A 24,094-nucleotide genomic window follows, 5' to 3' on the forward strand; every position below is an offset into this window, starting at 1 on the left:
ATCCTGATAATTTCACATATTGAATATGAAGCTAATTCTGTAGAGCAACTTCTTAAAATTCTTTGTTGTTGAGCTGGCGTCAGTGTGTGGGCCGAGCATTCATGCCTGTCTGCTTTGTCTTTGTGGTACTTTGCCAGTGCAGCTGGCCCAGGATCATGTTGGTGAGTGTTCATGTGGTCATTACCAAGGGAGCCCTTTCAAGACAGCCTGCCACCCACGTGTGGCCGCCATGCTCACTCAGGGCAGATCCTTGCTCCTGTTAGTGGCAGTTTCGGGTAATGCTCTCGGAACTTGGTTTACTCATCTGTGAAATGAGGTAGTCAGATTCTGGGGTCTCCAGAGCCCTGTATTCAGGCCTCTGTGCTGTGGTTAAATGCTTTTCCTGGGTATGAAGAAAAAAAAAATTCTCAGAGTCAGCTCTGAGAACTCAAACTTCAGGAATGCTCTTTAGGGCTGCTAACAACCAGCCGTGCCTTTAATTGAGGTCTTTGTGGGTCTTCACACATTATGAACTTATTGGATTCTTTTCAGATACTTGGTAAAGAGTTGCAGATTTTTCATTTCTTGGTGAGCAGTGCAATAAAACTTTACTTCTAAACCAACAATAAAAATGAAAATGCGTCCTGGTGCTCATGATAATTATAGCTAACTTTTACCAAGTGTTAGAGGTTGTTGGAGGCCTGGCTTTGCATGCATGAGCTCGTTTAGAGATTCTGTGGGTCAAAGCTGTATGCCTTGGGGCTGGGGATGCTACAAACCAAGTCCCTGCAATTCACATTCCAGTGTGAGGAGACAGATCGACAGCAAAACACACAAATACAAAATAAAGTATGTATAAAAAGAGTGCAGTATGGTCCCCCATGCTTGCTGTGGAGAATGGAGAAGGGAGCTAGGGGCACTGGGAGGGGCTGCGACTTTCAATATTCGGTGAAGTCCTCCCAAGAAGAGGACGTTGAATCGGAGGTGAGACAGGGAAGTCCATGGTTTCTGTGTGCCTGGTGGAGGAGAGATCAGCCTGGAGGCCAGTGTGCCTGGAGGGGGATGAGTGACCAGTGGAGACAGGAATAGGGCAGATGTTTCAGGGGTCTTCTGCAGTTGGAAACATCCTGAAGGATCTTTTGGTTCTCTCCCTTCTCAACTGCCCCTTTCCTCTCTCTCATTTCTCAGATAAGGAAAATAAGACCTCAGGAAACAGGATCACATCCTAAAGGTCACCAGTCAGTTACAGCACCAGGACGAGAACCCAAGGGTTCATGGTTCCTAGTCTTGCTGACTCCCCACTACTTAAGAGTAATTAAGCCCTCCCCCCGCGGCCCTCCATCCTTGCCCTTCAGAGAAGGACAGATGCTGTTGTGTAGGGTCTTTCATGGGAGTTAGGTTCTATAAAGTTGCTGCCGACACTGAATTAGTGCATATGGAAACCTCCTGGAGTAAGTACAGGGTCAGTTTCCTGCAATCCTGTGGTCCCAGTGCTTTTGTGAACCGACCAGTATATAGCCTTATGTGTTTCGCCTTGCTTACTACATGCTGTTGATTGATCACCATTGAATGCTGGCGATCAGCACTGTAAGTCAAGCCTGCATGACTTCTCTGACATGTTTTTCTTCGTGAGGCATGCCCTAGCCCTCTTGCTCTAAAGAGCACTTTAGCGCTATTCCTGGAGGCCATTTTAAACAGTAAAATTGCCACTAACAGGCACAAAAATGTGAAAAGCATGGCATTAGGTGGACTGTGAAAGAGACCCTTGTTTGCAGTGTGGAGGCCAGACCAAGAGAGCAGAGCCCCACCGTAGCTAGGAAAATGTGCATTGGGCCACTCAAATTTTTGCCTTTCTTCATGCCCCTGAGTGACTTCAGAAGCTCCATGAATTTTGATTTGGGGGTAACAAATAGGTTTCAGAAGTAAGTGAACTTGTAGATATGGAATGTGCACATAATGAATATTGAGTGTATTTGCACTTGAGCTGTTCAGAGAAAGGACTGTTTTGTATTCAAGACCCAAGTAGCATCATTGATAGTGGAGTCTTTTGCTAGAACATGTTCTGGAGGATCAAGTGAGTTCTCATTCGCCTCAGATACTGCCCAGAGAGCTTGCTTATGCAAACTGGGTTTGTTGTTGTTGTTGTTGTTGTTTTGCTTTTTTTTTTTTTTTTTTTTTGCGGGTAGGGGGTGGTACTGGCTATTGAACTCAGGGGCACTCAACCTCTGAGCCACATCCCCTGCCCTATTTAGAGACAGGGTCTCACTGAGTTGCTTAGCACCTCACCATTGCCAAGGCTGACTTTGAACTCATGATCCTCCTGTCTCAGCCTCCCATACTGCTGGGATTACAGGCATGCACCACCATGTCCGGCATACAAATTGTTTTTAAAAATAATCTTGCTGGAATTGTATTTCACCATATTGCAAATATACTTTGCCGTTGAACTATGTAACTTCCCTGCATGCCCACCTTGTCCCAGGTCTGGCAGTGTTCTGCCTCCTCAGGCAGGAAGGTACAGCCTGTCTTCTGACTCTAGGATCTCTCTGTCCCTTCTCTGGATCAGCATCTCCCCTGGAGCTCATGTGGCCTTTGCTTTTCCTAACAAAATAAAACATTCCACTTTGTGTGCCAAGTTCAGACACACATTGTGGTTTTTCTCTCTGCTTACTCTGCAAATAATGCTTCTCAGCTTTGCAGCAGCAGAAACATAATCGGTAGTGTAATTCAGCCATACGGACCTGAGAACTTGCCCTCAAACTTTTCCAAGACTCCTGCAGAGAAAAACTAAAATACTACTCACACTTTTAGGAAGTAAGAATGGTTTCCCAGGAGCATGACATCTGCTGCTTACCAGCAAGAATAGAAGCAGGATTCTGCCAGCCTCACTTCTTGGCCTCCCCTTCCTTGGGCTTGTGTTCAAGCTCAGAGAGGGTGGAATGTGAATATGATGTTTACTGCCACAAAGTTGGCTGTGGTTGGTGTTCAAGTGTCTCCAGCAGCAGATATGCGTTAAGTTCCCTTTCATGTAACATGTTCACTGTTCCACCAGAAGAATTTCCGGGGTCATTTTTAGAACATGGCTTTTGGAGATGCTTTGTGGTAACTTAGAACTGTCCTCCTGGGCCTTGGGCTGCAGTAGGTTGGGTCTGTGTTAGAGGAGCTGGGACTAGGACTTTGGTCAGGGGACTTGACAGATGCCCTAAATCAGGCTGCCAGGTGTGGAATTCGAAAAGTTTCTCCAGGGACAGTGATGTAGCTCAGTGATAGACCTTGTGCTTGGCATGCATGAGGCCCTGAATACAGGCCCTGGACCCCTGTGAAAGTCTTTCTTTTATACACCCCCATCCCACTCTGTCAAGAGAACCACAATTTCATATTAGAAATAGTCTTTCTGCAGAAACTTAAATGGTTGAACAGTTTAACAAAATATCATATCAGTTATCATATCACTTGGTTACATACACGAAAAGTCCAGATCATACTCCCCAAAGTTTCTGTGGGTCTGCCCAGTGTCTAGGGGGCCTCATCTAATGAGTGGGTCCTTGTGGCCCGAGCATCTCAGTGGTCTGAAGCTGACAGTTTGGGGATTGAGAGGCAGTGGAGGTGACATTGTGATAATGAATTATCTAGCTCTTGTTAGTACCTAGGAAGGACATTAGCACAAAGTCTGCTTGGGCAGTCAGCTCCAGGACAGGACTTTGGGTACAGCTGGCACCCACAGTGGCAATCTGGAATCAGCTGGATGCTCAGCTATTAAGAACACAAGTGTAGCAGGAGCTACTGGCTTCCTTGAATGTGGGCTCCTGGCCTGAGGCCTACCTTGAGACACACGAAAGACATTGTCGATGGAGCTCCTGGTAAGCCAGGTAAGGACTGGATTGAGTACTAGGCGGGGTATGTACCTGCTGGAAGAACTGGCCCTCTGGTCTACATCACAGGGCATTCGGAGGTAAACATGATAAACAGCTACATTACTGACCAAATGAATATTTTAAAATGATTACTAGGCATGACTTAGATCAGGATTTGTTAATAATAATTAAAACTAATCATAATAAAAACTAGCGCAATGCATGCTTACCATGTACCATTGTAAGCCCTGGATATGGACAATACCACTTATTGCTCCCAGCATTCCTTAGAATATAAGTGCCATTCATGTCTCCAGATGAGAAAACTGAGGCACAAGGAAACCCAGTAACTGGCCCTCTGTCACTCAGGATTTAGTGGGGAGCTAGGATTCAGACGTGGGTCTGGCCTCAGTGTTGAGGCTGTATACATCATTGCTATTGCCAGTGTGAAAACAGACACTTCCCAAAGGCTTGCTATACCAGGCCTCTGCCAGGGCTCACGGGCTCTTGAATCCTCATCTACACCTGCAAGGGTGGGCTCCTAACCTCCAGTGAGGCACAAGAGGAAACAGAATGATTTGCTCTCTGAGGACACAACCCTGATGTCCAGGATTTCCAGCCAGGTCTAGTCCACTCTTGCCATGATGCTTCCATCCGTCTCAAGCTCTGATATCTTCATTTGACAAATACTTACTGAGTGTGTTTACTGAGCGTGTTACATGTGCCAGGCTCTCTTCTGGGTGGTGGGCCTACAGAATTCTGCAGAAGGGGCCTAGTCTCCAGGATCCTCTTTGGGTTGAGAGTCGTGTTTCTAGAGCAGCTAATATAAAGCAAAGAAGGGTGTGACCAACCCCGGGGTTGGGCTGCCTCGTCGCTCAGTGGTGTCCTCTTCTGTGAAATCCTCATAGTCATCCACCCTGGGGTTAAACCTCCACCACTAGTTGCTGTGTAATCTTAGGCAATTCAACTAAGATCTCTGAATCTTAGCTTCTTATTTAGAAAATAAGAAATACAGCACCTCCTCAGTAGGGTTGTTATGAGAATATGTCCAGCGTGTAGCACGTGGGAAGTGCTTTGTAAATGTCCCTGTCTACCTTCATGCTTTCCCCTCCAAGTGCAGACTCTGAATTCTGTGTATCAAATCCTCATCCTAAGAAGGCCCTCAACAGCGGCCACTTCCAGTAAGATGGTCGTCATCATACATGATCATCAGATTACATATATCTAAAGCAACAAACCTGCAGTTTAAATAAGCATGTTTAAATATGTACATACACATAATTTGTTCCATGACATTCTGGAAACAGTGGGCTACATCTGTTAGTTAAATCCACCTCTGCTCAAATTTTCCATTGATAAAAATAGGCTTCATAATGCCAGCCTGGTTCCTGGGCAGGAAATGACTAATACAATTAACTATGTCTATAGTAAATCACTTACCCAGAGGCCTGTCTCTAGCACAAGCGAAGAATCTCTGAGATCTTGGCCATTAAGGTGCTGGTTCAGGCTTCTCTGTCTGCATCTTAGCTTGTAGTGACCTGGTAATTAAAAACTTCAGGGGATTTCGTCCATCAGCCAGCCCAGATGTCAGGTCAGACTGATATGGTGTTCTTCTCTGTAAATTAGTAAATTGATATTTTGGTTTTTATTTTTAGATTTGTATAACTTGCTTATGATGTGTTAATGCTTGCACTCATTCTGCAGATTGACAAGAGTCACTGTGGTCCAGACATTGAAATGTAAAAGATTTGTAGAAAAACGTGATCCAGGCCAAGACCCAGCCTCCAATAATGTTCCCATGGTAGTGGGTGAGCAGGCAAGAGAGAAGATGGATATTGTGGGTAACATTTCAACTGCCAATCAACTCTCAGTGCCTGGCACGTTGCAAATGCTACCTGGGTGCCAGCTATTATTATGACTGTCCTCTTTGTGGAAGGGCCTGTCAGTTTTTAGCGTAGTGTGAACTTTTCGGTTAGGGCTGTCTTACTCTGAAAAAATGGGAAGAGGAAATTTCAAGTAAATGGCACTAGTGGGCCCAGGTCCTCTGAGGATCATGCATCTTGTTTTCTGCCCAAATGCTCACTGTGTTGCAGACAGTCCAGAGGCAGCAGGAATGGCTGACACAATCATTGGGGCCAGTGCAGAAATCAGTTCTGGGTCCTCCCTGGCCACCATGGCCATTGCCATGATGAATAATTCATCGAACTGATTCCTCACTTCTTCTGGATGGAAAACTGGGTCAAACTCCCTTTCAGGGCATCCCCAGACACCCACCCCTGCAGAACCTCTGCATCCTGGAGTTGGAAAGCATTTTAGTATTTCAGAAAAAAGCAATAACAGAGCAATAACAATGACCTACATTCCTGTGTGTAATGACCACAAACACCAATTTCTTAAAGGACAGGCAATGGCTGCCAAGGATATTTTGAACCCTGAAATGCCTGCACATTTTCAAGGGGACTCTGAAAGTTATTTAAATTTGTGGCCTTGTGCTTACTGCTGCTTTATTTCTCTGCAGACCTGGTGGTCAGAAGACTCTGGTCTCAGGCCAGAAATCAGACCTGTTATAGTCTCTAATGCTTGCAGGCAGTCCTGATGGGAAAGCAGAGGGTAGAGAGCCGTTCTTCACTCTTAGGGAAACATCACAGAACTTAGGAGAGCAAATGGAATGAATGTACCCTAGACAGGCATCATTCTGGCCCTAAATGAAATAAATCACATGTGGACTTGAAGATTATTTAAACAGTTCCTCTTCATAGTCACACCCAGCATGAATTCATGGTTTTGCCACCTGACGCAAACCTCCAAATGTAGAAGGCCTCCGTAAAGCAACTCTGTATAACCAGGACAGCAACTAGGATCACCATGCTCTTAGGATGGAGTGAGACAGGCCTGGATCCCAGGCCCATGCTCTGTGGAAGTCCAGGGATCCTCCCCTGAGCTCTGCCATTTCCTGAGACATATCTTTCTCTCATGTAAATGCCTCTCCACTCAGGAGCTTTTGCACATCCCTGTTTCTCTGCCAAGCACCTCCCCATGTTACAGGGCTGGGGTCTTCCAGGAAACTGAAACAGCATGAAGACCCCCTTCTTCAAACCTTGATTCTTGTGATCAAGTCAGAAAGATTTGGGACATGTGGCTATGAGGAAAAGTAATGAGTTTATGGAAGAGATAGGAAGAGGGAAAGGGGTTACTCTCAAGGGATAGAGTGGGTCCTCTCAGAGGAGAGGGACAGTGTGCCTCTTCTGCACTCCAGTTGTATGGGGATCCCAGAGAAGTTTCCAGAGAGTCCTGCCAAGGTCCTCCTCTTGACTTTTGACTTTTGACTGACAGCAGGATGACACCAGACTGTCCCCACTGCCATGACAATTCTAGGTCACTTTGGCCCATACTGACCAATTCTAATTGGATTCTTTAAAAAAAATAATAATTATTTATATATATATATATATATATATATATTAGTTGTAGATGGACACAATACCTTTATTTTGTTTATTATTTTTATGTGATGCTGAGGATGAAACCCAGTGCCTCACACATAATAGGCAAGTGCTCTTATCACTGAGCCACACCCCCTATTTGGATTCTTAACCAATTGCCTTTTCTCCCCAAGTGTTGGGATCTGTTCTATGAAAAGACACACAAACTTCTCCCCCTTCAGGGTAACTTGGGTTCCTCTGATCGACATTATTTCAGGCCTGCATTTCTCCTGCAGATAACAGGTAGTTTGCTGAGCAGTGTGACATATCCTCTCCACTAAAGCCAGGCAGGACTGCAGGTAAATTGCATTTCTTGGGAAAGAAAGCATGTGGGGGTCAGCACAGCGGGCCCATTTTGTAGAATTAGCCCCTCACCTTGTGTTCCCACCACTCACATCTGTCTGTGTCCCCTATCACCTGGGGAAGGGTGGCACCTTTTTCCTTGAACTCCCCTGGTGTCACCTGCCTCCTTGGAACAAGCTTTGCTGCAGCATCAAGGGGCTTATATCCAAAGTAGTTACTTGCAGTAAATCTGGGTGTTGGACTTCCCCCGTCTTTCCCTGTCATTCAGGCTCACCTGCAGCTCAAATTCATTGTTGGTCACTCTCTACCTCCCTGTGCCCATTTCTTCTGTTTACCCCTAAATCCCCGGTCACTTCTTACACAGAGCCATTTACCCATTTTCCTCGTCCATATGCCAGGAGGAGCCCGGATGCCAGCTAGTGAACTTTGTCTACCCTAATGCACGTGCTTCAGCTGACGTCTTCATCAGTGGGCACTCTGCATTGAACCTCTTCGGAATTCCTTTAAAGTTCTTCATAGTCTCATAGCCTTTGGAAAACTCGTGAAAGCTTTGGACCCTCTTTCTACACAATTCTAGACATATTTTCAGGGCCTTTAGAACTTTCTGAAACCCATCTGTAAAACTCCCAGGTCCTGGACCATGATTTAAAATCCTTGAAGTCAGGTGGTGAGAAGGAGCCCTCCCTCCTGCAGAGGACAGAGTACCCGCGCCTCTTCACCAGTCCCAGGATCTCCCCCTCCCCTTCCCATCTAAGGTGTGTCCTTATGACTGGGTTGTGACTCAGTGTTAGAGCGCTTGCCTATCATATGTGAGGCACTGGGTTCCATCCTCAGCACCACATAAAAATCAGTAAATAAAATAAAGGTGTTGTATCCATCTACACCTAAAAGTATTTTTTTGAAGAAAAAAAAAAAAAAAAAGTCCCAAGTGTGCCCTTAGTGATGTTCCATCATTAGTTGGAAAAACAAAAACAGAATTGTTGCAACTGGCCCTTGGCAGTGTTCTCCCACCCTGACACATTTGACTTTGAGAAAATAACATTCAACCACGCTCCTCAGGCTGGACTCTGGGCACACTACTTCACAGAAGTCATCATCCCATTTCATCATGGCGGTCCCCGAGGAGGTCCATACCATTATTCTCACTGTAACAGATGAGGAAACTGAGGCTCACCACAAAATGGAGGCTCACCACAATCAAGTTACTTGTTTAATAGGTTATAATAAGTGCTGACCTGAAATTTAATCCCAAGGCCAGTGGCTTAGAAACCTGAGCCCTAACACACAGCGTTCACTGGCCCTTCCCCCCCATAAGGTTGTACCTCATTCCTCTTGGTCCACAGTGATGGAACTGTGGAACCTTTGGTGTAGCAGTCCAAAGAATATGCCCTTGGAGATTTTTGAAATACAACACAGAACAGAGTGTTTGATTTGCTCTGGTCACTGGTGAGTCTCCATTGCTTGGCATATAGTCAGCGTCATTAAATGCTTGTGAATGAATGAATCCATTCATTTTACAAGACTCAGCTCAAGGTCACATCCTTCAGAAAGCTACATAACTCCCTCTCTGAACCGAAATCTTCCACAAGCTCCCAACATAAGCTTGCGCCACTATGTCCTCTTATTCCACCGCGACAGATTTCTACTATGTGGGTATCCCATTGCAAGTCTCTCAAGAGTGGGGAACTGCATCTTGCTCCTCTCTGCAGGTCTCTGGGAACAAATAGGTGCTTAATAAATGTACACTGCCTTCAATACACGGTTGTTATTGTGCCACTCCATAATTGGGCTTAAATGGTCATTCCTATAAATGAATGTAATTAGGATTGCATTTACAGACAGCATTTTAACTTTTCTATGTGAACTTTTTGAGTACTTAAATGTCTATAATTTAGTGTTTCTGTCAATTCAGGTGCCATTTACCTTTGTGTCAACTTCCCTCTACAGTTACAGAGCACAGACCATGCTCTGGACATTGAATGTGCCATGTTATAGATGTTAGCCACCATCTTCTTTGGTTCGGCTCACCTGGCCAAGGCAAGACCCATGCCCTGTCTACTCTAGCTCCAGTTCCCTGGTCTTGCCTTCACCCTGACTTCTGTTCCATCTGGTGGGGAAAGCTAGGGATGAGGTCCCTAGCTTTTGGCCACCACGCTATCGTCTTGCTTGTCTCTGTTGAAGTTCAGGGGAAGGAAAAGGACAGAGACCTAGAGGTTCAGTTGGGTTAAGAAGAAATGGGAGATTCTGGGCAAAACAAAGGATGAAATGATAATCTTCTCGAGCCAGTGAGAAGAGAAGAAAGTGAACTTGTTTGAGTTCTTAACAGTTTACCAACCACTTTACCATTCATTTCTTTGGAATCTTCCAGCATCTCTAAGCAAACCTAGAGTCATGGTGGCTGAACTTCCCCTGATTGGAATAGAGGAATTCAAACCCACGACTGTGTGGCTGTGAAAACCAAGGCTTTGCACTGTGTTCTACTCCATTACATGTGTAGTAGGAAAAGGCTTTCTCTGGGCATTTCTCTTAATATGGGACTTGCAGAGATGAAGTTGTAAATTGGGTGAATGTTCCAGATGAGATATGATAACTTGATTGCAGTGGGGAGAAGAGAGAATAAATGGACCAACCGTTGTGCCCCTTCTAATTCAACCATGACTCTGATCCCCTTAAATATGAATAATAACTAACAAAACCAACAGGACCAGTAGCAAACTAGTGTCCTTTTGGTTAAAAGCTGTTGAGGAATGAACAAACAAAATGCATATTAAGATTTTGTTTTGTTATCAAAAACCTAAAAGAAAGTATTTTGGAAGACAGATGGCTTGATTTGATTAAATACTTCCAGCTCTTCCCATACCTTAAAACAGGTGTTTGTTGCTAGAACTGATCACCCAAAGCATTGCTCTCTCTTGAGTTGAAGGGAAGGTGGTGGTAGTTATAAACCTTCCTGGCCACTCGGGGGCAGCACTGATCAGTGCCAGCAGCCCTTAGCCACTCTGCTCTTAGGGAGGAAGCCATGCTGACTTCCCTGGAGGAGCTCAGTATTCCCTGTGCACCAGTTTCCTTTTCTTTGACCAAGTGGAATGGTGGTGGCACTTTTCAGTTGAGAAACTAAAGTCAAACAACTAAAGGATTGCCCAAGGAACATGATTTTAAATAAATTAATTATAACAATTGGTATAGTTGGGGCTTTGGTTTTCTTTTTATCAGCATGACAGAACATCATTCTGGAACTTTGTGTGATGGGTTGGGTGATTCATGTTTCTTAACCAAGAAAATCACTTTTAGGTTTTACTGAGCTTGCTTGAGTTGAAATCCATGTGGTCTTCCACCCAAGGGGTAGGGGGCAGCCAGGATTCTTTTACCTTCTTTATTGTCAGTGAATTTCTTGAGTATTCACAGGTTGGAGGACTGTGTAAGGGGCAACCAGAGAGTGGGAAGATATGCTTCTGACTTCTGACTTTGAGGATTTGTGAGCATCCCACAGTAATACTGGTGTCTTAGAGGCCCCCAGCAGTCAGTAACATGTCTGCTGAGAGCATCTTCAATCTTGATCCTCATTTCTTCTGGAGTGTAGAGGTCTCATGTCCACACCAGAGTCTTAATCTACAATTTTGACCAAGATGAAAATTATTTTTTTATACTGTTAATTTTGCCAAAGTAACAAGCATAAATCAGACTATCTATCACAGGGAAACTGTGAAATGGCCGTCTTGATTACAGATTCTGCCCCTTTCATTTTTCACTTTAGATGACTCCAGGCAAGATTTGTGTGGCACTGTATTTATTTGCTCATTCATTCAATAAGTGTTCATTGAGTGATTTCTTTGTGCTAAGTTCTCTATTTGTATTGTTTTCTCTTCACAAAAACCCTGTGAGGGGCACTATTACTATCAATATTCCTATTTTTACAAATGTTAAAACCTGGGCTTAGTGAATGAGTTGGCCAGGTCCACAGTATCTGTAAAGCAAAGTGGAAACAACTGCAGGCCGTCCCTGTTCCTGAGATATACGTGCTCTGTGACTGTTTCTGAACCTCTTCATGCCATTGATATTTCTCTTTGGCCTTTTGGTGGACTTTTCCTTGGAGAGCAAGTGTGACTAGCAGCTCGGGAAGGAAGTGCCAAGTCTGGTTATGGTGGCTAGGATGGAAAAGGCCAGACTGGACATGGTGTTGTCATGTTAGGACAGAGGGCTGCATTTCTTAGAGGTGCTGGGGACTCGAACTCTGGCCCTTGAGTATTCTAGGCAACCACCCTACCAGAAGGCTGCATTTCTTCATTTTGTTTTTTGTTTTTTGCATTTCTTCATTTTGTTTCAAAAGTCACTTTGGAAACTTTCCAAGCTGCTCTTTGAGAGCCAGTCTGTTGACTCCCAAGAAAGCATGTGGCTGCTTCCCTGTCCCTCCTGTCCAGGGAAGGTGGTCGCTTCAACTGATGCATACCTCAGAGGGATGAGGGGCCGTGGCTCAGACCATCCAGCAGAACAGCGATCTTGGCATCCCAGAGCATGGCACACGCAGCAGCCAAATCTCCCTCACATGTCCTGTGATTTTTCCTTTACACATCTTGAGATTTTTACTTGTTAAAATAAGCATATAATGCCTGGATGGGGGCTGTAGCTCAGTGGTAGAGCACTTGCCTAGCACATGTGAGGCACTGGGTTTGATCCTCAGCATCACATAAAAATATATAAGTGAAATAAAGGTATTGTGTCCACCTGCAACTAAAATTTTTTTAATTTCAATAAACATATAATACCTTTTAAGTTAAGAGGGAAAATGTATACCAGAATTTGAAAAAGGAAGACAGGGACATGATCTCAAAATAAAATACTTCTGGAAGAGTGTACAGGATTTGTGCCTTAAGTTCTGTCATGGCAGGTGTCCCTCAGGCATTTTTGGGTTTGGTGCTAATAATAAATGCTGTCAGATCTCAGACGACTTGTTGCCATGAAAGCATATTTCCCTCTCTTTCTGAGTATTAAACATTGTGCTTCCTTACTAGAAACAAATGCATCACATGTATTTAATTCATTTTCTCTTCTTTTCCTATGTGCTTAACAATAACAGATCTCATGGGGTTGCATTTCTTACTGTTAAACAAACAAAAAAATCTGTTTTATAATAGATCGTGGAGCTTAGAAATTCTCGTACCTATCAGCCCTATAATTGTACTTTTTAAAAGAGATTTTGAATCTCATCTTTTAGACCTTTAATTAATTAATTAATTTACTTATTTAGTTTATATGTGGTGCTGAGGATCAATCACAGCGCCTCACATGTGATAGGCAAGTGCTCTACTGCTGAGCCCCAGCTCCAGCCCCTAACTGTACTTTTAATAATCTATTCTAAGAAAAAATATCTGAACACACCATACAAGTTAGGCAAGATCATCCCTACATTTTAAAACAGTAAAAAACAGTCACAGTTTAATTCTATAACAATGAAGGATTTGCTAACTAAGCTAGATGATTAAACATAATGAGGTAATTAAAAGTGCATTAAGCATACCTTGTAGTTGCCCAAGGATTTTAATATAAATGGATAGATTGACCTGGATCAGTGAATCATTTCCTGCCCTCCGACTTTGTCTTCCAGTGTTTTGCTGTGCGCTCTCTGGGATGGGTAGAGATGGCAGAGGAGGACCTTGCCCCTGGTAAAAGCAGCGTTGCTGTCAACAACTGCATCCGGCAGCTCTCTTATTGCAAAAATGACATCCGAGATACAGTTGGCATTTGGGGAGAGGTAAGTAGTACATGGATAGTATTGATAGCTGATTTCTCCACATTCATGAAGCCCAGAGCACGGGGAGGCGGGGTGCTGAGGACTCTGAGGTCTTCGTCAGGGTTGTTTCCCCATGAAGGCAGGTACAGTTGGCATGGTACACCCATTACTGTTAGCACTGCTGTGTCCCAGAGAGACTGGGGCCCTGGGAGGGAGCATTTCTCAGTGGCTAAATGATAGCTCCCCCTGGAATCATCAAGTCCTCGAAGATCCATGGGTGAACTTTGGGGGCCCAGAAGCCTTCTGTATTTTACTTATGAAATGAGTGTGCTAGTCTGTTAAGAACAGTTTTCTGGAGAAATGACCCAGGGCTCTCACAAAATATATTCTCTAAAGGGGATATGACTCCCACTCATACGTGCAAAAAGGTTGATGTCCCTACTGTCAAGTGGACTCCATATCCTTTGATGACACCGTCTTCTATAATTATTTACAGCATGAAGATCAACTTCTTGCCTGAGTTGTGGAATTGTTACCTATATTTTCTTTCTCACTTTCAACAGAGCGATTCCATTTCAAAAACGTTAGTTGAGAACATTTCAGAAAGGAATAGGTAAAAACACCAAATTTGTAGAAAAATTAGATGAAACAGGAAAAGCCTTACTCCTGCCATGCTCTGAGACCTGGAGAACCAGCATTTCAGAAGTGTCCTAGGATAGCGCCTGCTGCATGAATACACCCGACTCAGTCGGTGTCCAGGGAACGCTGGTAGCCAGTTTGCTTTTAGACTAGGCTCTTTGGAGTGCCACTCACACTTCTCCTAACTGCACATCACCACGGGAAGTGGGTTCCCAAGCTTCTGTCAGTGAAGTCTGTCTACCTTCAAATGGGGCTACACTCTATTGCCATCCAGAATCTTAGATCCCAGGCATGCGGGAAGGAGGGAAAGTTTTTCCTCTATCCAGGAAAAACCGTGCATACCTTTTCGGCATTTAGCTTTCACATCCTCTCACTGTATTTCTTCTACTCACCATCCAGATAACCAGGCCTAAATTATCTACCTAGCTCCTCTCTCTCTTTCTGTCAAAATACCGTCACTCCAAAACAACAATTGTTAGGTAGGCCTTAGAAAGAAAGTAGTTGCCACGTACACTGATATGGGGTGACGGCACACGGCAGCACCCTGGGTCCGAGAGAGGAAGCAGCCGTTCCAGGCTCTGCAGCATTTCTTCAGCCTTCTCGGTCTCACCAGTGGTGTCTTCTGATTTCATCTGTAAATGGAGTCGTAGCTCTGCGGGGAAGAATTTAGATCACTCTGAGTCTCAGCTGTGGACACTGGCCACGGCTTAACCCACTGGCAGAGGCACCCTTCCAAACACCCTGGACATCAGCACTGAATGCATTCTGAAATCCTTTGATAAGAATCAAAAACATCATTGTCAAAAATTTCGCCAAAGAGCAATCAGTGCGTCTCACTCTGGGATTTGAGCCTCACTGTCTGCCCAGCGAGGCCTCCTTCGTTTCAGGGCTGTGGCATCCGGGCCTCCTGCAGAGAGGCAGTCTCCTAGCTGTACAGATAGTTGATGGTGCCTAACATTACGCCTGAGGGTCACAGGGGGAAAGAATAAAGTTGAACAGTCTAATGTTCCTGCCCGACAAGAGCCAACCCGTGTGGGGAGGTGAGGCACCAAAGCCTTCCGACCCGTGACTGTGAGCTGAGAGACCCAGCTGCTCCCCCAGTCCCAGCATACACCTACTTGTGGCGCAGCCTGTGTGCCTTAGTTTCCTCAAGTCCTAGTTGGAGATAGCAAACCAGCTGTCATGGAGCAATTGAGAGTTTATGATCCAGTGCATCTCAAGCACACAGCAGCACACCCCAGCTGCAGGCGGTGGGCATATGGACATTCAGTTATTGTTAGCACTGAGAAGTGTCACAGACCGTGCTGCTGCTTGCCAGCACATCACATGGACATGAAAGTGGACGAGAGACAGACACGGTTGTGGGTCAGGAAGGCCGACAAGTGGATGGAGGCCTGTGAGGGTCTGACCAGAACAGTGGGGGGCGAGGGGTTATTAGAGTCTGATGGACGTAGAGTTCATAAAAGAAGATTCTCCAGCGCATCCCATGAGCCCTTTTTCTTAAAGATTCAGAAGTGTAAATAATTAAAAATAAGAGCCAGCTAGAAATCAAGCCAGGGAGACATTTCACAGGACTTGGAGAAGGAGAGAGAAATTGGGGATGTAAGGGGGATGGGAAGGATTCATGAATGGTTTCGTCTGGGAAAGCTGTTTCCCTCCTCAGAAAACAAATTTTAGACCCCAGGGGTGGCTTCTTTTGATGGCTGAAGAAGTGGCCCTTGACCATCACAAACGCAGTGGGAGTGTAGAGCCCACGTGAGGATGACGGGCATTTTCTCATTGCATCCCAGGGCAAGGACATGTACCTGATCCTGGAGAATGACATGCTCAGCCTGGTCGACCCCATGGACCGCACCGTGCTGCACTCACAGCCCATCGTGAGCATCCGTGTGTGGGGCGTGGGCCGCGACAATGGCCGGTGAGTCCCTGGGCGGGTGCAATCTCTGTCCCCTTTCCAGGTGCCCAGTTTTAGCTTGACCCTGAAGTGAGGTCTGACAACACCTCACCAAATAGGAAACTTGACCATGAAGTCTGTTTAGAAATGTGACAAATGACATCGCATCTCTATTTCCCTGCCCCATAAACCCTCCACGCTCCCTCCCTGCCTGGATTCCTGTACTTCGGCCTTTTATTAGCTCCGGCTCCTGCCTTCGAGTTCTACGTGTTTCTCCCCAAAACCATCCTCCTCCTCCTCCTCCTAAGTTCCCTACTCAGCGAGCCATCTGAACCCCTTTATTTGTCTCTTCTCTGCACTTGTTCTCTAATCCATTTCATTCACTCGGGTCTTCATCTCAAATGCGCTCCCTGCTGGCTTCTTCATGGAGTCTTGCTTGATCACACAGCTTCCGTCACTGAATCACGATTATCAGGCACGTCTTGGGCTTGGGGTTAGCGAGACTTTTTTAACACTCAAAATGTCTGGTCCTTTTTGTGAAATTCTACTGAAAGTGAGTCACTTACAGGTAGTGCTCCTTAGCTGTCTTGTGAATTTACTTTTCTCCAAGATGACCAGAAACAAGGGCATTCTGATTTTCAGGTACATATTGTAGGTAATCATTTAGGTGGAATTACCATAGACATCACACTTGGAGACCACTCTTCAGTAATTTGGCTACATTCAATGCCCTTAATTCTTAAATTATAGTCAATGGTTGCCAATTCCCAAAGTAATGGAGGATCTCTTCACGTTCAGGGACAAGCATGGGATGATTAGGTATTATTGAAATTGTCGCTTTGTTGAAAATGTTTGACAGCATTGCAAAAGTGGGTGAAAATCCCAGATGACAGAGATGGCTCTCCTGGGCTTGTGGTTTTGTTCCTGAGCATTTCAGGTTTTTATCGGGTCATATGGTCCTCTAAAGGGGAAGGGTGCGGGTCCACCATGTCTTATCACATACTTTCTCCATGACTGCTGGGCATTAGTGGGTTCGATGGTCCTCTGATCCAGTTCCAAGTCGCCAACCAGAAAGGAAGTATTATGACCAAGTGTTCAACGGTTAAAGAATAAGCATTTATGCTGGAATCAGATGTGAGGAATGGTCTACAAAAGAGAGGACTGAAGCCAGTCTCTGACTACTGACTGGATAAGCCTTCCTGGGGGCCTCGTGCATCTTTGAGCTGTTTGTCAGTGTGAGTGCTGACATCTGGGGCAGTTGCTTTGGGACAACCGTGAGGATGGATGGTGCGTCTGCCCCTGTCCTTCACTCGCTTGGCAGAGCCGTAGCACTGGAGCTGGTGCCTTGACATCAGTCGATTGATTTTTTACAAGGAATGGCATTTAGTTGTCATTTAAAACATTTAGCCTCAGTAGAAGGCTCTGGATGTAAAATGCTTTTTCCTTTCCTGGTTCCTACCGTCCAAGTTTGTTTTTAAGGTAGAGGTCATTATGTAAACACCCAGGTGTGATTGTGTGTTTGGTTTTTGTATTTGTTTGTTTGGGTCTTGTCTTTGTCTTGTGCTGGGGCTTGGCCCAAGGCCTCCAGCCTGCCAGGCAAGTGCTCTACCGCCCAGCTACACCCAGAGCCTGCGTGTCTATTTTTAAGGTTACATTGTTTGTGGATTTCATTGATGAGGCTTCCAGCCCACCCCAGCTCTTTAAAATGAGCCCAAATGCTCCACGCCTAGAGGGGGAAATGATTCAAATTCAAGTTGACAAAATTATTCAAGTTCCCTGAGCCTTGTTTCCTCTCATCTGAGAAATGAGACTCCTAACAGGGCCCACAACACGTGTTTATCTGTACCAGTGTGTGTACATGATAATTGGCACTGTGATGAAGACACAGCAAATGCTTAATGAATGTTTGCTTTTGATTTTTTTAAAGCTATATACACTTAGCAGATGCAGCTAATTACATGACTTCCTTTCTAAGACACCGGGAGTACAGGAGGAGTCAGACGCTGGGGAGGCTTCAAGGACAGTTGACGGTGTGAGATAGAGAGTAAGAGGCTTTGCAGACGCTGATAAGAACAGTTGTCCTACAAAGCCAGAAAAGCCCCTCGCCACCCGCCCCGCAACGATACCAGGGTAAATTAGGCAACATTGTCTTGGTTTCATTTTTCACAAGTGGGCCAGATCACTCCTGTTTTTAAACCCTTCCTCCTCAGTGTTAGCAGATGAGCATATGCACTTGGGATTCTCCATAGGCTGCCAGGACCTTAGCAAGCTCCTGTGGTTGAGGGGACCCTGGGGCAGGATTGCTTATGAAGCAGTAAATAAAAAAGTGTGTTTGCCAGTGAACGCTTCTGTTTCTCCCCACTGATCCCGAGTTTTCATTCCCTAGAAGAAGGGCCTTTGTATGCCTGCTTTTTTTTTTTTTTTTTTTTTCTTTTTTTTTTTTAACTTTCCTTTGCTTTTGATTCTTTTTATTTTTTTAACAGCAATTTACAAGAGCAAATTCAATTTGTAATGCTGCAAGGGAAAGGGGCTTTCACTTTGCATGAATAAAACATAAAAGTGTTTCATTTTGCTTGAGAAAACGAGCCCATTTCGCATTCCCTTTTGTAAGTTTCCTTGCTGAGAAAATAGAATCTCTTAAGGGATTTCTTGATGTGGTTAAAATGAATAAGAAAAGTATGTATGCCAGACTTGAAGGGCATAAAACCTTTCTTAAAATTCAGTGTACTACACTCAGCCATGTAATTTCAGAATTTCTATAAGTATTTTGTGTTTAGTTTTTTTTTTAAGGCTTTCAACTGGTTTTGATTTGCTTAGAAAAAATTCCTTATGCAGAAGTTTATTCTGGATAAGGAGGTGAACTGATGGGGGTACACCCCTACCGTGCCCCCAGCTCGAATTGGAGAAAACTCTTAATACGAACGCGTGGTCCCCGTGGGGTTTTATTGTGGGGTTTCGGTTCTGTATGAAGTTTGTCCTCATCTGGAGTCATGCCCGTTTTCATTACAGGGTTTCTTAGAACCCACAGTTTTAATGCCTGGTGAAGTGGGGCTGCCTCCTTTTCCAGGGCTGCACCATCTCCTAGAGATGGGGGCTGGCGAAGGGCTTTGGTAGCCTTGTATTTCCAGAAGCAACCCCGGTTGACGCCCTTTGTTCCCACCACTGTGTGAAGGAGGACTTCTTCCTTTTAACAGCTGGCATTTTGCCTGGGCCACTGGGCCACTGGGGCAGATGCCTGAGTGCACTCTGACCTTGTCTTTATGGGCCTGCCAGGCCACTATCCCAAGTGGCCTTTCTCTTTCAGGGACCCATCCTGACTTCCAGCCTCGGCACTCTTACCCACTCAGACCTTGGAGAGCAGCTTGCTCCTTGTTCCTTTTTAGAAGTATTGAAAGCAAGCAAGTGCAATCTCTGACCTAGGGGACTTTTAACAGATTCCCCTTTTCCCTTGTGGCATATACGGGCCAGCCTTCTGGGAACAGGCACCAAGATCCGAGTATCCATTGACCAGTAGGCAATAGAGTGTGAGGGGATGGAATTGTCACTGGGATTTTTGCAAGGGGCTTCCATACCAGTGTACTATGAGGGATTAATCAGATAAGGTATTGATGATTTTCCTTGAGAAAAAAAAAAAAAATCAAAAAAGGGCTCCAGGGTCACATGGGAGACTGGGTTAAACTCAGTGTGGCAGGCCCCTGTACTCTGGGACCTCCCTCTCAGAGGCTTTCTTGTGCACCCTTCCAAGCAGCATTGTCCTGGCTTGACTAGAATCCCTTCAGTGTTAGTCAGTTGTGTGTTACTATAACAAAATACCTGAGATGATTAACTTAAAAAGAAGTTTATTTTGGCTAACAGTTTCGTAGGTTTTGTTCCCGTTGCTTTTGGACCTGTGATGAATCAGCACGTCATGGCAAAAGCACCTATGATAGCTGGGAAACAAAAGAGAGAACACAGAGGGGCCATGGTTCCAACATCCCCTTCAAGGGCAGGTCCCCATGTGACCGGAAGACTTCCAACTGGGCCCCACCTTTTAAAGGTTCTACTGCCTCCCAGTTGTACCATGGGCTGGAGACCAAGCCTTTAAAGCATAGGCCTTTGGGTAGGTGGAGATGCTTCATGGAAATGCAGTTGCAGCAATAGACTTTGGAAAATGCTGCTTTGGTTAGTAAACTCATTAATTTAAATTAGTGGCAACACTAAATTGCCATTTTTGTTTATTAAGAAAAATTTGATTTGCTTTAATAAATAAGTATTATAAGTGGAGACCCCATTGGGCCTGTATGATGAAGATAAAATTCCTTCATAATTAAGAGCAACCATCAACAGCCGTTGTGCAGAAGTGCTTTTTAATAAGTACTTTCCTGTTTGAATGTGTACCCTATGGTATTATATGTGTGTTTAGAGTGTACAGCAAAACTTCTCTTCCTAGAAGGTATTTCATATATCTCTCTTCTGGTTTTGATGAACAAATTTTAATTAGATCTCGCTGTGTAATAGATTATTCATAAATTTCCAAACGAGTTAGCTTTCATTTGATAGTTTTATCTGATTGTGATCTCAGAAACTTTTATTTTAAAAATGTAGTTAGTCTCCATTGTCTTGAAATCTCTTCTCCTAGGACATTTCCAGTGGGTTTAATAAAAGACTTGGCTCAAGGTATTATAAAAGGCTTTGCCACACATAGTTTCATGTTCTTATTTTATTGCCAGTGTTGGTTTGCTATTTTACTTTGGAATCTTTTTACTTTTTACTTACTTTAATTACTTACTTTTTTTAGTTTGCTTTTTTTGAGGGCAAGTGTTCTGAGTATTGATGGGGTTATTCAGTTAGAATATATAAAACTTCAACTGATAGGTTTTTATCTTTGAAAGGCAGTTTGTTAAGCAGTGTTGTTCAATCTCTTATTTTTAGATTAGAAAACTAGCACCGAAGAGTGTGATTTACCTGATATGATTCTTCTAACTTGTGGCAAAGAATAGACTGCAGATATTTTCACCTGTCCCAATAGGAAGCTTATTAATCCTGACAAGAGGTGATGGATGTTCTCCATAAAGTGGCTCAGCAGGGTGGGGAGATGCAGATCCGATGTGTACTGAATGTCATGCTAGACTAGGAAGCAGTAGACTGGAGGGATGTGGCATGGAGCCTGCCCTGAAAGAGATCTGGCTTCTTCACTGAGGAGATGGGGCCGCATGAGTGAATTGAAAGAGACTGACAAACTGTTCCGGAGACCTGGTTTTGTATGGCCCATGAGCAAGGAATGGTTTTTACATTTTTTAAAATATACAAATATACATGTGTGTATATATATATATATATATATATATATGTATATATATGTAAGCATATATATATATACATATATATACACATACATTTAGTTATAGGTGAACACAATACCTTTATTTTATTTTTGTGTGGTGCTGAGGATCCAACCCAAGGCCTCACATGTGCTATGCAAACACTCTTACCACTAAGCCACAACCTGAGCTCTGGTTTTGACACTTTCAAAGGGTTATTTTTAAAAATGAAAAACCTTTGGGGCAATCCAAGATGGCGGACTAGAGGGTGACTGCATCTCCAGTCGCTCCAGAACCCAGGATTCAAGAAGGGGAGGCATTGAGAGACTCGGACTAAAATAGAGCCTCGGGGTGAGTCTCCCCTACCCGGTGAAGCGTTGCCCAGGCGGCAGACCCGGATTCGGGTGGCTTATAAGAGTAGGTCAGGGCAGCTAGAGTCTTCCCCAGGCGGCCCTGCGCACTCAGGCGGTGGGCTTCTCCCACAGGGCCAGATTCTCCAGCATCTCGGAGCAGGCCCCCCAGTGAGAGCCTTTCTGCACAGAACCAAGCTTCAAGTCCCTGAACCAGGGTGGCGAGTTCCTGCCCACAGGTTGCTTCAAGGACAAGGACAGGGCAGCCAAGGACTTCCCCAAGCAGCCCGCAGCCCAGCCCCCTCCGGCAGGAAGCGCCTTTCCAGGCTAGCTTCTGGGAGCAGACCCCCCAGTGAGAGCCTTTCCACACAGTGCCAGCTCCAAGTCCTGGAACCAGTAGAGGAATAGGGGCAGCTTTCCTTGGAAGCACTGCATTATCAAGTTACTCCAAGATTTCAGGCTACTGAACGCAGGAAGGTGATACACTGGAAATCTACAGGGACAATATAAGCCAATAGAAGAATTCTGCAATATCACAGAGTCCCACTGACATCTGACCAATATGAGAAAACAAGGGAAGAAAATGTCCCAAACAAACCTAGATACTATATCAATAAAACCCAATGACAGCACAGCAGAAGAAATGTCAGAAAGGGAGTTCAGAATGTACATAATTAAAACAATCAGGGAAGCAAATGAGGAGATGAAAGAGCAAATGCAGGCATTAAATGATCACATCAATCAACAGTTAAAGGAGAAAATACGGGAAGCAAGAGATCATTTCAATAAAGAGTTAGAGATATTGAAAAAAAAAAACAAACAGAAATCCTTGAAATGAAGGAAACAATAAACCAAGTTAAAAACTCCATAGAGAGCATAACCAATAGGATAGAACACCTGGAAGATAGAACCTCAGACATTGAAGACAAAATATTTAATCTTGAAAACAAAGTTGACCAAACAGAAAAGATGGTAAGAAATCATGAACAGAATCTCCAAGAATTATGGGATATCATGAAAAGGCCAAATTTAAGAATTATTGGGATTGAGGAAGGCTTAGAGAAACAAACCAAAGGAATGAACAATCTATTCAATGAAATAATATCAGAAAATTTCCCAAATCTGAAGAATGAAATGGAAAACCAAATACAAGAGGCTTATAGGATTCCAAATATACAAAAGTACAACAGACCCACACCAAGGCACATTATTATGAAAATACCTAACATACAAAGTAAAGACAGAATTTTAAAGGCCGCGAGAGAAAAGAATCAAATTACATTCAGGGGGAAACCAATAAGAATATCAGCAGATTTTTCAATCCAGACCCTAAAAGCTAGAAGGGCCTGGAACAACATTTACCAAGCCTTGAAAGAAAACGGATGCCAACCAAGAATCTTATACCCAGCAAAACTTACTTTCAGATTTGATGATGAAATAAGATCCTTTCATGATAAACAAAAGTTAAAGGAATTTACAAAAAGAAAGCCGGCATTGTAGAACTTTCTCAGCAAAATATTCCATGAGGAAGAGATGAAAAACAACAATGCAAATCAGCAACAGGAGGAACTAGCCTAAACGAATAGCCAAATAAAGGGGAAACCAAATCATGTCAAAAAACAAAAATGAGTCAAATGACTGGGAATACAAATCATATCACAATAATAACCCTGAATGTTAATGGCCTGAACTCATCAATCAAAAGACATAGACTGGCAGAATGGATTAAGAAGAAAAATCCAACAATTTGCTGCCTGCAAGAGATTCATCTCATAGAAAGAGATACCCATAGACTAAAGGTGAAAGGATGGGAAAAAACATACCATTCACACGGACACAGCAAAAAAGCTGGAGTATCCATCCTCATTTCAGATAATGTGGACTTCAAGACAAAACTAGTCAGAAGGGATAAAGAAGGACATTATATACTGCTTAAGGGAAGCATAAATCAGCAAGACATAACAATCATAAACATCTATGCCCCGAACATTGGCTCATCCATGTACGTCAAACAAATCCTTCTCAATTCCAGAAATCAAATAGACCACAACACAATAATACTAGGCAATTTTAACACACATCTCTCACCGCTGGATAGATCGTCCAAACAAGAATTGAATAAAGAAACTATAGATCTCAATAATACAATCAACAATTTAGACTTAACCGACTTATATAGAATATACCATCCAACAAAGAACGAATACACTTTCTTCTCAGCAGCACATGGATCCTTCTCTAAAATAGACCATGTCTTATGCCACAAAGCTACTGTTAGCAAATACAAGAAGATAGAGATACTACCTTGTACCCTATCAGATCATAATGAATTGAAATTAGAAATAAATGACAGAATAAAAAACAGAAACTTCTCCAATACCTGAAGATTAAATAATACACTATTATATGATAAATGGATAACAGAAGACATCAGGAGGGAAATAAAAAAATTTTTAGAAGTAAATGAGAACAAAGACACATCAGATCAAAATCTCTGGGACACTATGAAAGCAGTACTTAGAGGAAGATTTATTTCATGGGGCGCATTCAACAAAACAAGTAGAA

General features: G+C 43.8%; 1 protein-coding gene across 12 annotated transcripts in view; it reads left to right on the plus strand.

The window, feature by feature from the left end:
* APBB2 (amyloid beta precursor protein binding family B member 2) overlaps window positions 1-24,094 on the plus strand; it is a 346,284-nt gene that overhangs the window by 261,762 nt on the left and 60,428 nt on the right. For all 12 annotated transcript variants that reach the window (XM_079152829.1, XM_079152827.1, XM_079152828.1 and 9 more), the window contains 2 exons: window positions 13,221-13,367; window positions 15,776-15,903. In XM_079152829.1, the coding sequence (XP_079008955.1) occupies window positions 13,221-13,367; window positions 15,776-15,903 (275 nt within the window). The remainder of the gene's footprint in view (window positions 1-13,220; window positions 13,368-15,775; window positions 15,904-24,094) is intronic.

This window comes from Sciurus vulgaris, assembly GCF_902686455.1.
Source record: "Sciurus vulgaris genome assembly, chromosome: 9".
NCBI classification, from domain to species: domain Eukaryota; kingdom Metazoa; phylum Chordata; class Mammalia; order Rodentia; family Sciuridae; genus Sciurus; species Sciurus vulgaris.